Raw genomic sequence first — 14,664 nt, 5'->3', positions numbered from 1 at the left:
TACAATTACAATTCTTCAAGCTGCAAACAAATTTCCATCACGAATATTATATTATTCACGATCTGTTACAAAAGGTTAATATAAGAAATGTTCAAATAGTTTAACTCGAGATTGATCTTCGAAAAATGATATCTGAAAATAGTAATTCTCTTTCCTTCCTTTTAATCATAATTGGACCGAAATAAATATGAAATAATTACAATGGTTCCCTTGCTTAATTGCATCGCCTATACAATTACAATTCTACAATCCTCAAGCTCAAGTTCGTGCAAACAAATTTTCCACAATTATACAATATCATATTAATTTTATAATATAATATTATATTACTCACAATCTTTATACAAGATTATATAGAAACGCTCAAATAGTTTAATTTGATCTTTGAAAAAGGATTATCTGGAAATAATAGTCCCCTTTCCTTCCTTTTAATCCTTTAATTGGGTCAAAATTCACACGATGCGAAATAATCAGAACATTGCGTTACGATTCTTCGAGCAAATAAATTTTCCACCAGGAATTGTTATATTATTCACGATCTATATACAAGATTAAGAAACGCTCAAATAATTTAATTTGATCTTCGAAAAAAGATTATCTGGAAATAATAGTCCCCTTTCCTTCCTTTTAATCCTTTAATTGGGTCAAAATACACACGAAATAATCAGGACGTTTCTTAATATCGCCGTTACGATTCTTCGAGCAAACAAATTTTCCAGGAATTATTATATCATTCACGATCTATATACAAGATGAGCCAAGATTAAAAAACGCTCAAATAGTTTAATTTGATCTTCGAAAAAGGATTATCTAGAAATAATAGTCCTTCCTTTTAATCCTTTAAAAGAAATTGAGTCAAAATACACACGAAATAATCGTTTCTTAATATCGCCGTTACGATTCTTCGAGCAAAGAAATTTTCCGCCAGGAATTGTTATATTATTCACGATTACCGTTGCAAGATACAGGAAAAGTATCGAGCGCCCCTCAGAAGCGGTGGAGAGAATCGGTGGACGAAGGTGTACGCTGGAGGGCTCGTGGCGGGACGATAAGTTTGTCATAGCCAATTTATACAATTGGCACGGTGGCTCCTCCGCCTATCCGCCACTTGGGACCGACGAATTTATGGCTAATGTCCCACCCTCGTGCCCGTGCGTCTTTCCATCTGTCTCGCGTTCGCCCGTGGAAAAAAAATAACCGCCGCCATTCCGCGAGCGATGGCGATTCTTCAAAGTTCAACAACTCGATCAAGAATTCTTTCCTCGTTAACACATCCATTCCAATTTTCGTCTAACCCGATTTACATACAATGATCCAAGTATCAATTCAAGAATCCATTCCTATAATAACTACGATAAAAATGTTATTCTTAAATCACATATACGAAATATCGTATCAGAAATTGTTCGATAATCGTCCGACGGTGTAGTAAAATTACTTTCAAACCGGTTCTATGATGAAAATGTTAGCTTCGGGAAGGAATATCGTCCAATTCGATGGTCGATCGCGAATCCATTTCCAACGATGGTGAAACGAAACCGTTTCTTTTCGCTTATAAATAGGCAGAATCTCGAGTTTCACCCTTATTCACCCGGATTCCCTCCCGGATCGGGCGGCAACGGGACATGTGTCACCGTTTCGTGGGGCGGTTGTAGGTGGGCGGAAATAGCTGTTTAAAATTGCATCGAGGGCCCCGCCGTTAGAGCCACGTGCGCTTTTTTAATGTCCCCACCAACGCCCACGATAATGTCCTTTAAGCTTTTATTAACGGTTAGCGGGTGTACGTGGTCCGAATCGGCATGGCCATTCGCATGCGACATCACGACTCGTACGGCTGGGAGGGCTGATAACACGTAAGACATTTATTTTTTTTTTTTTCTTTTTTCTCGTCAAGGGATACTCGAGAGGCGACGATTCGTTTTCGCTTGTAATCTTTTTCTCTTCTTCTCTCGTACATTCTGATGAAAGATTCACGTTTTACGACGGTTGAAGGGGAATTTTTTGGTTTCTTTTTTCTAATAAATTTTGCTGTGGATTTTAATTTTCCTTAATTGGACGCTGTCTTTAGATTTCACGTTCAGATTGAAGTTTGAAATTAATATTCCCTTTGTATTCGTACGTTTTATGAAACGGAAGGGAAATAATGGAAAAACTGGAGAAACCTACGAGAGGAATTTCTATCGATTAACATTGGAAAAGTTAATATTAATAATCTTGGAGAATTTGATGATGAAAAGTGGGATACTCCGAGATTGAGATCGAGGGAAGAGTAGCACTACATCGGGGTTGGAAGTTGGGGGAATCCGAGAGCAACGAAGCGGACGACGACGGAGCATGCGAGTTTAGTGGTTTCTGGATCAATAGGGAGGCAATCGAAAGGAGAAAAGAGAAGTGTCCATTATGGCATTAAGAGCGCGAGAAGGGTCTTTGAGTCTCATGGGGAGAAAAGTTTTGGCAATGATTAACCGGACTCCTGTCCACGTCTTCGACGGAGCCTTCGACGGAGCCTTGCTTGGCCCCAGGCTTGATTTCGCCTCGAATAATTGTGTCTCGTTGCCAACTTGGCCGAGTTCATTTCATCTTATCCCCCGCCTCGTTGCTTCGACGAATTCCTATCCTTAAATTCAATCTGATATAACAAATATATATAATACCGTGAATAAATTAATCGATCCGATATAATAAATGTATATATAAATTCGTAATGTACAATTATAATAAATATAAATTTTATCTTGTCTCTTTCCCCAACCCTGTTCCTTGGAACTCGCTTTAATAAATTAATCGATCCGATATAATAAATGTATATAATGTATATAAATAACGTACAATTACGATGAATAATTGTACGGTAAGGAGAATATTATCTTATCTTATCTTATCTTCTTCCCCCGCTTCGTTGCTTGAAATTCGCTTTAAGAAATTAAAATAGATAGAAATAAACGTAATTACGATAGAATATTCCGAATAAACGTAAAGAGAAATTTTTATCGCGAATTATTATTGTTCTCCGATCTATTTCATTCTATTATAACGAACGATGGAGATCGCAAACGATACATTTTCGCGAGAAATTTGATATTAATAAGACTGGCATCAGGGCGAGAGAAAATGGAGATGATCGAAATGAAATTATTACCAGGAAAAATCGATGCAGCATCGTCCACGCTCGCGTTTGTTAATCGAAGTTAGCGAAAAGCAGAGAAGCGGGCGGTGAAAAGCAGACAATCAGGCGAACCTATCAATAAACGATAGAGAGAAATCAATCGAGGCGGAGATATCAGGAAAACCGGAGGAGTTCCGGAAGTTGAATTAAACATCTGGCATTATTTACAAAATTCCTCCAGTATCGCCATTCGCGTTAAATCCTGATGACTTCAGGGAGAATCATGCTGCGAGGACATCTCAGTCCTGTCGATTTCTTACAGGGCTTCTTCAAAACTCTCCTTAGAAGAAATTTTACCGTAGGCAAGTTACTCCACATGCGTATCTCCCTTCTCTCTCTCTCTCTCCCTTTCTCATCGGATTTATATTACGCTCGAAGACGAGAAAAAAAGAAAACTTTGGCTCACCATTTTCTTCGTTAACCTTTCGATTGTTGGCCGCGTGCGCTCGTCGCATGCGAAAATATTACCCAACCTTTTTAATCCCGTATTATTATCACGACTCTTCTCGATATTGATCGAACGATATATATATATGTATATGTTGTTTCTCTCATTTATCTTTCGACATTTATTTTCACAGCATCCGTCAGATATAACAAAAATTATGGGAAGAAGGATAATAAGATGGTTGCCTGGCTGATGCACATTCTCAAACACGCAGGTAAACGCACGAATCGAAACGATTCTCGCCATTACATGTTAATATTCCTCGATAAGCAACAACTCGACCATCCCTCGCGACGATCGAACAATCTTTCGACTGGTAAATTCGTGAAACACGCACACACAGACACGCACACGCATGTAGTTAGTATCCGGTAGATCTCAGCGCTGATGTAACGCCAAGGTTAGGGACGGTGAGAGCGAAGCTGATATATTTCACAAATAATACAAAAGAGCGCAGAAAAGATCGGTGGACGAGACTTGCCATTGGGATTGGTAGAGATTAGTCACAAAAAAAATTTAATCAATTTCAAATCCAAAGATGGGACGTGCGACGCTGATACGATATACGAGAAAGCCGAACCCTCGGTGACGGTTGCCCTCAGTCACGCGGATTTTGCGAATAAGGTTCCGACTATAGAATCGAAATACGAGAGGTCGAACGAGGACGAGGAGGAGGAGGATTACGGGGAGGACCAAGGGGATTCCTCGGCTAAGGACGACGAGCTGAACGACGACCAGTCTCAATTGAATTACAGATCGTTGGCGCGGAATCCGAATTTGTTCCGATCGCCCCCCAATTACCCGAGCATACGCACTATAATCAATTGCACGCCGAGGAACACGAAGCCGCCGATCAGGGAGCCGAACATGCCCGTGAAGCAGGACAAGAAGGAGGAGAAGAAGGAGAAGAAGAAGAAGAAGCCGGTGATACGGATGGAGGGCGGCGTCACGGGGACGGTGCAGAACGAGGCCACGGTGGAGAGCAAGCTGCACGACAACCTGGACGTGGCCAACTTCCAGTGGGGGGTGAAAGCCGTGGAGGAGGCCGGGCAGCAGCCCCAGCAGCCGCAGCAGCCCGCGTGCTACGCGGTGAACCAAGCCGCCACGGCGGCGACGACCCAGGTGAACGCCGTCCGCGCGTTGAAGAACTGGCAGGCGACGCTGAGCTCGGCGAAGGGCGAGGAGCCGGGCAAGGACGCGGCGGCGAGCGGCGGCAAACCGCAGCAGGCGGCGGTGGCGAAGAAGGAGGAGGAGAAGAAGGAGGAGACCACGTTGGAGTCGCTGAAGAAGATGCTCAAGTCGAGCGCGTTGAAGGAGACGAGCATGGTCGACGAGGAGTACAACATACCGAGCAACGCCAACTTCGAGGCGGAGATAAACGCGTGGAAGGACCTGGTGCAGAAATCCAAGGTCCCGCTGGACCCCAGCAAGGAGGACTTCGCTGGGCGGGAGAACGACGGGCGCATGGAGATGCTGTCGATCAGGCCCGAGCCACCCGAGCCCAAGCTCGACGTGCAGGCGGTTCCGACCACCGACTCGGCCGCCAAGGAGGACGAGGACGAGGGGGAGGGTGGAAGGGACGTGAAGGGGTTGGAGGGTAAACGGGTGCCGAGCCCGAACGACGCGCAGAAGTTCGACACGAAGAAGCTGCACACGGGCCCGTTCTTCTCCGTGGCGAGCGCGCGGAAGGGGAGCAGCGCCGGCTACGCCATCAATCGCAAGTGCCGCGACTTGTGGATCCTCGACTCGTTTAAAGACGCGAGGGTGTCCACGCTGGACTACTCGACCAACGCTGAGACCGACTGGGGAAGCTTCAAGAAGGAGGAGGAGGCGGACGAGATGAAGATGAAGGGGGACGAGATGAATCTGCGGGACAACTTCGTCAAGGATCAGGAGGGGATCGAGGGTATGGAGGGCAACGCCTCGGGCGTGGAGAACGTGTCGGCGATGGAGAGCGTTGGGCCTGTTCGGCAACAGGAGCAGCAGCAGCAGCAGCAGCAGCAGCAACAGCAGCAGCAGCAGCAGCAGTCGGACATGAGCTTCGGGCAGGCGCAGAAAGAGGTGGACGCGGATTTTGGGGACAGTTTGAACACGATTGCCGAGAAGGACATCGAAATGTCTCTGAATAACCCGCAGCAAGAGAGCTCGGAGAGCAAGGTGTTGATGAATATAAGGGACGCGCCAGACATGGACATAAGGAAGCACGAGACCGACGACAACATGTACGTTAGATCGGAGCAAGGGGCGCCGTCCAATTTGGATTATGGAAATCCGTACGAGGACGATTTTTATCCTGGCTACGAATCCATGACGTTGGAATCACCAGGTAATTTAACAGAAAAAGAAATGAAAAAAGAAACGTCGATATCGAGTAGAAATATAAATGTATCGACCCTTTCGTCGTTTTATTATTTTCAACGAATGTCTTGTTGCAGAAAAATTATCCGCATCCCAAAGCCAAGAGGAACCGTCCATCATGGAAGAAGATTCGCGTCCCGATCAAAATAAAGACTTGTACTCGGACAGGCGGCATGTTCAAGAAGTAATCATAGACAATAATTACATAAGGATACCGGGTGATCCTTATCCGTACAGTCGAGAACACTTCTACAAGTGGCATATGCACAAACGGGTCGGATCCGGGAAACAGCTCAACAATCCTAACATTATAAATTCGTCGATTAACTCCTCGAAACCACTGCGTGTCGATAGCCAACAACCGGCTCGCAAGTTGTCTTTTTACGCTCGAGCGGTCGAGAGTTACGATGTGGAATAAAAACATTTCGTTCGTCGTTTAAAAGTAAACTTTTTAATTCGAAAAAGTTCGACAAATATTATTTACCAAGCGGTCCAAGAAATCTTAGGATGTTGAACCTTGAAATGTTTTTCTTTTTATTATTATCGATAATTATTAACACCCAGATCTTTTATGTAAAGGAAATTTTGTATTAAATTTTGTTGAGAACGCTTCATTGCAATTCGCGTATTAGTTTCTACTTGTGAATTCTGAACTGATTCTTGTTCAAAATGTTTATTACTCTTGGTAAATATTTTGTCGCGATTCTAACGTAAACTGTAAAAAAAAAAAAAAAAAAAAGAAATATATATATATGTGTATATAAAAATAAATAAATGTATATACATATATATATATATTTACATTGTTCTTAATATATTGAACGAAAGAATAAAAAAAAGAATATTCCATCCATCGATGTTTCCTTTATTTAAATCTCGACTCGATATCGGTAAATGGCAAAAATCTCTTTATCCTAAACAACGAGACTCCGAAGAGACCTCTGGGATCCGATATATCTGATATATCTGGTTGATGTACCAACGATACGAAACGTCATAGAAAAGGAACGAACAAGTAGAATCTGTGTCTCCAAGATTATTACCACCTCGTCACGAAGAGCTTTTTCATTTTCAACTTCTCCCCGATTGGAATTTTCCCTCCTTTCCTGTTGGCGATCACGAGGAAAGTGCAAACTCCGTAATAAAGTTGTGATTCACACGGAGTTGTGAACGAGGAACGGAAAATCGATCGAGCCAGAAATATAATATTGTATTTGTAACGCGATAATAAAAGCCGCGTAGTGATACGTTTAATATCGGAGTCCTTACGTCCAACAGGGTCGTTACAACCGGTCGTTACCACGATTTCTCGTAGCGACTTAGCGTAAAACGATCGCCGTTAACCAAGCACGATCGTAATTAAAGCCGACAAGTCGTCGTATTTGCTTTGCATTAGCGCTGAGCATCTCTAGAGATCGAGGGTAGACAAACGTTACCGATTTACCCGATTTAATAAATTGTACGGAGGTCTACCGTTAATGTAATGTATAACGAGGATAATCGGGTTTTGTAATCGCGTAGTCGAGGGAATGAATCGGGTTTTTAAAGGATCCCTCCCCTTTTTTTACGCGCGCACAATCAGTAGAGAAGGGGGAAGGGAGAGAGAGAGAGAGAGAGATGGAAAGGCAAGCGGGTAAATAATAATCGTTAACAAGTATCGTTTTATTATCAAGAGAAACGCGGACAAGTTTACGACGAGTGGTTATTTAGTTGTGTAAACAATTACTTTGTAAAGAGGTGGTTGGTTAAATATATATATATATGTATATGTATGTATATTATAAGTTAAATCCACAAATAGTGAAATTATAGGATTTTACGAAGGATATTTTAAACTCGTCGATTGTAGTTAATATTTTCCCTAGTAGTAGCTTCTGGGTATATTAGTGGATTTGTTTTCCCAGAAATATCGTTCCAATGTTTTATCGATGTATCAACTACTTTAAAGTCGGAAATTACACGTTTATCGTTATCATCTGTGTAATCAGCGATCATCAACATTACACACACGCACGTATATAACGTTTAACCGATGATTTTACACTTGAAAGCTTTAGATAATATCGAAATGTTTAATATTAAATCGAGTAAAACGAATAGTTCTACTTAAAACGGTAAAAGATTATCACTAAGATTTATTCCCTTCCCTTATAAAAATGTATATAATATTTCGAGCAGAACCTCCGAAACCAAACCATCACAAAACGGAGTCGAATGTCAAGGTTAAAAATTCAAGTTCATCGGAATCCGTCACTTCATCGAGTTCGCGTCGCGATATTTCTCATAGCAGCAATCCAGAAAAATCCAGTACTAAGAACAGCAAAGAACGCTCGTCTAATACCAAGAATTTAATGGATCTTAATAAAAGTAGCAGCACTCCCAGAAAATCGGAAAATACCAAAAATGTTAAGAATAAGGATAATAAAACGCACGTCAAAACTATTAAACCAAATATTACTATGACTTTGAGTTCCCCTCCAAGCAATCCTTCGTACGAAACAAAAAGTAGTAAGTTTTTCGATGAGTGGATCGAACAAAACAAATGGGATAATTTAAAAATATTTCGTTTCTATTGTGCATAGATGCAAGCAATTTAATTCAAAATCCTAAAATCGTGAAATTGGGAACATTGGATGAACAGAAGATTGACCAAAGTATTTACTCGATGAGAAACAACGATTTGTTATGTACGTGATTATTAAGTATATATTGTAACAAAAATTGTGTCTTAGTTATTTAATTATATATATATATATTTTGTTGCTTACTTCAGCGATTAAGAAAGAAGAGATCGAACAAATCTACGAGCAGAAAAATTATGCTTATCTTCGAGCGGAAGACATGAAAAATTTTCGACTGATTACCAGATCAAGATCCGACACGATAGAATCAAATATTCTTACCGAAAATCCACCAAAATCTGAATTAAAAGATAAACAAGATAAACAAGATAATCCAGATATGTCAAATAAACCAGATAAATCGGATAAACCAGATAAACAAGATAAACAAGATAAAAAAGATAAAACATAAAATATCGCATAATTTATTAATTTTCTTATTTACGTGGATATAAATTATTTACAACGGACTTGAATATATGAACAATAAAAACCGTAATTAAACTTAAAATTGTATTTGAAATATTTTCAGAAATTATTTAATATCGAATTAACTATCATTGTTAATAGTGCATAAGTTGGCATCACTGTTTCGCAGTTCCCAGTTCACTTCAATTCAAAATTCAGTTCGTTTCTAAACGAAGTCCAACGTGGTTATATTGATTCCATTTCGTATATTTTCCGGTATTACAATTAATTAACATTAATCCGGTCAACTAACACACGATGGCACAAAATCTATAAACTTACTCAATCTTTGTAAATCGTTCAGTTTCCGGACTCGTCTCGTATCGTCAAAAGTTCATAAGATTTTGTTAAACGATTCCCACGTTAAGTTTTCGTTACGAGCCATACGTATAACTTATCGTTCCCGAAACGAGGAACGCGGAATTCTAACTGACTCGGTGGAACGTGTGGTATAGTGAAGCGCAAAGCACGAGTTCCAATATTCCGTCAAATTTTGATCAAGATCAGTGCATGGATAGTCTAAATTTCTCCATCGTTCCCGATCAATCTAGGTGAGTCTTTTGTTTCCTAAAATTACATACATCGTTCGTTTCTGTGGTCGATTAAACGTGCGTTGCCGTTCCGAGACCGTATCGACGAAATTGCCACACACGGTGTGGTTAGCTCGCTTTAAAAGCCCTCTCGATTCTCGAATCGACTGAAATGGCTATCGTACCAAGCGTTAATCCAGTCTCGATACACCTGTCGAGGATTGAGCCGGGATGAGAGAGGCGAGCAGAGAACGATGATAAGGTAGACAACGATCGGCTAGGTCGTTAGAGGATGGATGCGTGTATTTAAGCTGCGTTTATATTAGGCAACTTTCGATCGATCAATCGACTCGACTAACCTCAAATCGTTTAATCCATAAAAATACATACTAACCTAACCAAATTTTACTTCGTGAAACGGTGTATATATATATATATATATATTTTCTTTCAATTGTTTTCTACGATATTACAGTGTTATCGTCGCGTTATTCGTTCAAAAACGAATAAACAAACTCTTTAACTCGATTCAAACGAGTGAATCCGTAACGATTTCTTGCAACGCGGTGAGATCGATCCACTTGTACGATTAACGAAAATTCGCTCGATATAAACGCAGCTTTAAACACGTCGAGCCAAGCGAATTCGTCCGTGTGTTCGTGCGAACTATCGACCCGCGATGCGAGATGCGTGCCTACCGGTCACGAACGTGTCCGCCCGCTTCAAGCCGGAGGCTGTTATTTCGCCGGCGGGAACTTAGCCATCTCCGAATCGTCTCGAGCCTATCTAATCATTCAAATCGCGGCAACCCGCCTAATCGCGGTATACGCAACCGCCGTTGCTGCCCATCGGTCTTCCTCTTTGGTTCCAGACCTCGACTTCCACGCCAATAACGCAATAACGCGCCGGGGAATAATGCTAGATTGCCGGGTTGATTGCTCTTCCCTCGTGCCGAGGGAACTCGCGCCGCGTAACTCGTTCGCCGTGGATACACGTATAGGTTAGGTGGCGGGCAGCTGCGTCGTCGGTAATGTTTCTCGGCTGGGTGAATTTTTAACTTCTACTTCCGGTGGATGATAGCGATTCGATGAAAAGTGGACGCGAAATTTTTCGATTTCCAGAGACGAGTGATCATAGTACCGTATCCGTAAAAAGCAAACAATATTATTCTTTTTCATATCTTCGAACCTACTACGTTTTAAATTGCTTGAAGAAAGTTTAACGGGATTAAAAACGAATTATTAAGATTCGAAACGTCACTTTCAATTCTATCCCAACAAAACCATCCCAACGTAAGATTCGATCGTCCATTCCATCAATCCTGTTCTCAACCATCCAGACCGCATCTATCGCGAGAAGAAAAAACGGGAGCACGTCAAATCGGAGCGGGCTCGTTTCTCAAATGACTTACAAGTTTCGCGCAACTTCGCCAGCACGGAAATCGGCTAGAGGCGAACCGATCGCGAGGAGGAGCGTGCGTAACGCGAAGGAAATTGCCGGAGGGCTCCGTTGTGGCTCATCTATCGGGACGTTCCCCGGGCGGTGGCATGATTACGTGGAAATCAGAAGCGACGACGTTATCGTTCCGTGATTCGCTCGTCAGGACGCCTCTCGATACAACTATTTCGCTTCTTTATTCGCGCGGTTAACGGCTCCGGAGTAACGAGTTTCGCACGATCGACCGACCATGATTTCTGCTCGGGGAGGAATCCGCGCCGTGGCAATCAGCATCTCTCTCTCTCTCTCTCGTTCGATTTTTCCAAGCAAATCAAGCGAGTTTTCTTCTCCGCGGGGAGAAGAAGTGCTCGCTCAATCGGAGATAATCGAAGGTACCGTTCGATCTAATTTTTAGGACAATTCGTTGCGCTCGAGAGGGGGGAGGGGATGGATAATAATTGGAAAAGGAGATACGCGGTTAAGTAACTGCGTGCATGGTGGATTAAGGTTAGATTTGTTACCGGGAGGTATTTCCCTGCTGCGAGATGTGTATTATTCGAAGCTGTTAGGAAATCGTGTTTGGGAGCGATTGAGGCTAATGAATCGGGTAATTGAGGCATAAGAAGCGAATTACCGCGGGATAAGATTTACCAACTTGTCTAATTTGCGTTGGCTCGAGCTCCAGGTTTTAATTGGGGTGTTTACGGATAGATGTAACGAGGTTGTAATAGGATTCTATTCATCGTGTAGCTACGCTTTTTGCTTATCGATATCTTGATATAATCACGATATGAATATTAAAAGGAATCGCGTTAACACAAAATTTCTTCGGAATGAAATTACGGTAATCGTACCTCACTTGAATGATCATTTACAAATTATTTGTTCCAATGAAAAAAAAAAAAGAAAAAGAAAACACTGATGGTTTAATATTAAAAAAATAAAATGATAAAATAAATTGGATTCAAATCTCCGTTCCCTTCTCCAAAACACTCTTCCGAAACTTTTCAGATTCGACTTAATACCTGTGATTCAACAATTCGGATATTAAATTAAGACAATTCAATTTGGTATTCTCTAATATTTGTGATTTCAACGTTGATATTCACGATTCAAGTTAATACAATTCCACGGTGGATTCTTTCGAAAACTGTTCGATCCAACTCAACGGTTGCCATACTCGGGATTGGCATTGGTAGCAGACTCGGTTTTATTTACGACTAGAACCGCTGACTGCTCCGGGTTCGCTCCTCCTTGACCCTCTCTCTCCCCGGCTCGCGCGGGGGTTAGAACGATCCTATCTCGGCGGACGTGGCCGCGGATCATTCCCTCCGCTCCACTATAAAAGATCGTCCTATGCTTGTATATTACTCACGCCACCGTGTTTTCACTTGCGCACGGCGATCGCCACCGATATCATAACTCCTTGTCGTACCGTCGTTCAACCAGCAAATCCTCCTCCTCCTCCTTTTCCGATAGCAATCCCGATACGAACGGCAGCGGCCCTGTAACGCGACGACGAGTATCGCGATTAGATTAAATTTTCATCGTGCCTCCGGTTAAATATTTTAGCCACCGAGGGATTCCGCGTGGAGTTTGTCCGATGATCCGATGGACGATGGTGGATAAAAGATCGGTGATATTCCGATTTTTAAATTCCCGGCGTAAATTTTTATCCGTTCCCTTCTTTGAATCGGAAATAATAACAAGGGTGTGGAAAAATGGAATGGTTTGGGTCGCGTGGAATTTCTAAGAAAAATATATGTCGAGGTAATAAATTGGTTTATTCCAAGTTGGAATAAGTAAATCGAACGTTACGAAGTAATTAAAATAATCCGTTCAGTTAGTTTAATTAAACTTGCTGTATGTATCGAAGAGATCGTCCTCCTTACGCAATTATCGGTTTTTAAGGTTAGGTTGGACAGTGGAGTAGGCTAGCCGATAATCCGTCGGACGTGCGATTATTCCCGGCGAGACACCGAAATAGAAATGGTTTACAACCTCCCTTAAATACGTCAACGTTTACGCGCGAATTCCCGAAAGTAAATCGACGAAGAATGTTTTCGCAACGACGCGGCCCGCCAAACGAGAGGCGAAGCCAACTCAAACGTGGCCCACCAAAATCGCTTCGTTATTATTAATAACACGAACCTGAGTTTTGTTTACGATGTCGCGGCCTTTTACACGCGTATCGCCCGTTCATGTTGACTCGTATAACGAGCCCGAGAAGGCTCTCTTAGGCAGATGTCGTGGTGGTAATCGCTCGCGCGATTCGTAAATATTGGTTAATAGCTTCACGTTTTTTATACTCATAAAGATTAGAAGGCTCGGAAAAAAGTGAACGTATATATATGTATATATATGTATATATATCTATTTGTCTGGTTGGGTAAAAGTAATAGGAGAGAAATATAAAAAGCGTCGAATAAAGCGAGGTGGATATTACTTCGCAGAGAAATTTTAATAAATAATCGAAATAAGCTCAACTGTTAAATTTTGTCCAATTTGTATTAGCGCATTGCTATAAGCAAATGGAAGAAATATTAGTAGAACCTTTGACGTAATCCTTCGAACAAAATCATTCTTAGAGTCTCCACTAATTAAGATTCTGATTACTAACATCAAACCTCAAATTAGATATTACCCATTTTAATGATAATTCAGATCCTGCCTCCTGTTTCAAATCACGAAGTGACAAATACAGTAACAGTAACTCTTCGAATCGAACAAACGGTTTCGAGCGAGACATTACCGCGTTGGAGCGATCCTACAGGTCAGGCGGGTGCAAGTCACCCCTCGACCATTCGGCGCAGCGTGTTCCGCGGTGACATCACAAAAAAAAAGAGAGAAAAAAGGAAAAAGAAATCACGGTGCCGCTTTCTGGCCGGATATCTTTCAATTACCCGTTAATATGATAGGCGGCGAGCGTAGTTGCAAGTCACGGGCACGTCGTTGCCCGCAGCACGCAGCAGTGATTAATCGACGTCAACCGCAGCCCGCGCCAACCTTCCACGGGGAGGATCCGCAGAGCCCGTTGACACGTCGATCCGTGGATTTGCGATCTCGAACCACCCCTCCCTCTCATGCGGGGCGTTCGACCCCTCCGATCGAAACGTCACTCGCGAATCGAAGCGGCAGTTCGCCTGTTCCTTCGCCGCTTGCGAGGAGCTCGTTCGAGGATCGAAGCGGTGATTGATAATTTTTTTTTTTTTGAGAATTTTCTACGCGTATTGTTGTTGCAGCGTTTGATGGATTTTTTCTTCGAGAGATTCTTCTTTCGAGATTTTTTATCCCGATTACAAAGGTTGAAATTTTTTTACTTGTTTCAAGGAAGGAGCGAGGACAGGATTTCTGTTGTTGATTTTTTTATCGAAGAAAATATCGTCAACGAAAAATCGATCGAAGGATTATTCTCATTTAATGAAAGGGGGGAATTTATTCGTTTGATAAATTATATCTCTATAAATGATGTATCGTTACTTACTTTAGACGTGGAAGTCGTTCCAACATTTAACGCGCCAAGCTAAATGTACATTACATTGTTTTCTTATCTGGGCGATAAATAACAGTGGTACAGAAATACCATTCATTCAAATTTCGTCGAAACGAAATACCGATGAGATATTTTCCACCCGT

At 42.0% G+C, this 14,664-nt stretch overlaps 2 protein-coding genes across 3 annotated transcripts in view; both read left to right on the top strand.

Annotated features, from left to right (window-relative positions):
- Window positions 1–14,664, top strand: part of LOC107994142 (ELKS/Rab6-interacting/CAST family member 1-like) — a 234,992-nt gene that overhangs the window by 60,831 nt on the left and 159,497 nt on the right. Inside the window, exons 1-2 of one of the 2 annotated variants that reach the window (XM_062076530.1) lie at window positions 6,855–8,480; window positions 8,555–9,612. The exons of the other annotated variant lie outside the window; for it this stretch is intronic. The gene's annotated coding sequence lies outside the window, so the exon portion shown is untranslated. Of the gene's footprint in view, window positions 1–6,854; window positions 8,481–8,554; window positions 9,613–14,664 lie in introns of those variants that run through there. 2 annotated transcript variants of the gene reach the window in all.
- On the top strand, window positions 2,688–6,715 carry LOC114577022 (uncharacterized). Its single transcript, XM_062076531.1, has 3 exons — window positions 2,688–3,828; window positions 4,153–5,940; window positions 6,050–6,715. The coding sequence occupies exons 1-3, from the start codon at window positions 3,792–3,794 to the stop codon at window positions 6,388–6,390; spliced, it is 2,166 nt and encodes a 721-aa protein (XP_061932515.1). The 5' UTR covers window positions 2,688–3,791; the 3' UTR covers window positions 6,391–6,715.

The sequence above is a fragment of the Apis cerana genome, linkage group LG6 (genome assembly GCF_029169275.1).
Source record: "Apis cerana isolate GH-2021 linkage group LG6, AcerK_1.0, whole genome shotgun sequence".
Lineage (NCBI taxonomy): Eukaryota > Metazoa > Arthropoda > Insecta > Hymenoptera > Apidae > Apis > Apis cerana.
This window is presented reverse-complemented; position numbering and strand designations above follow the sequence as displayed.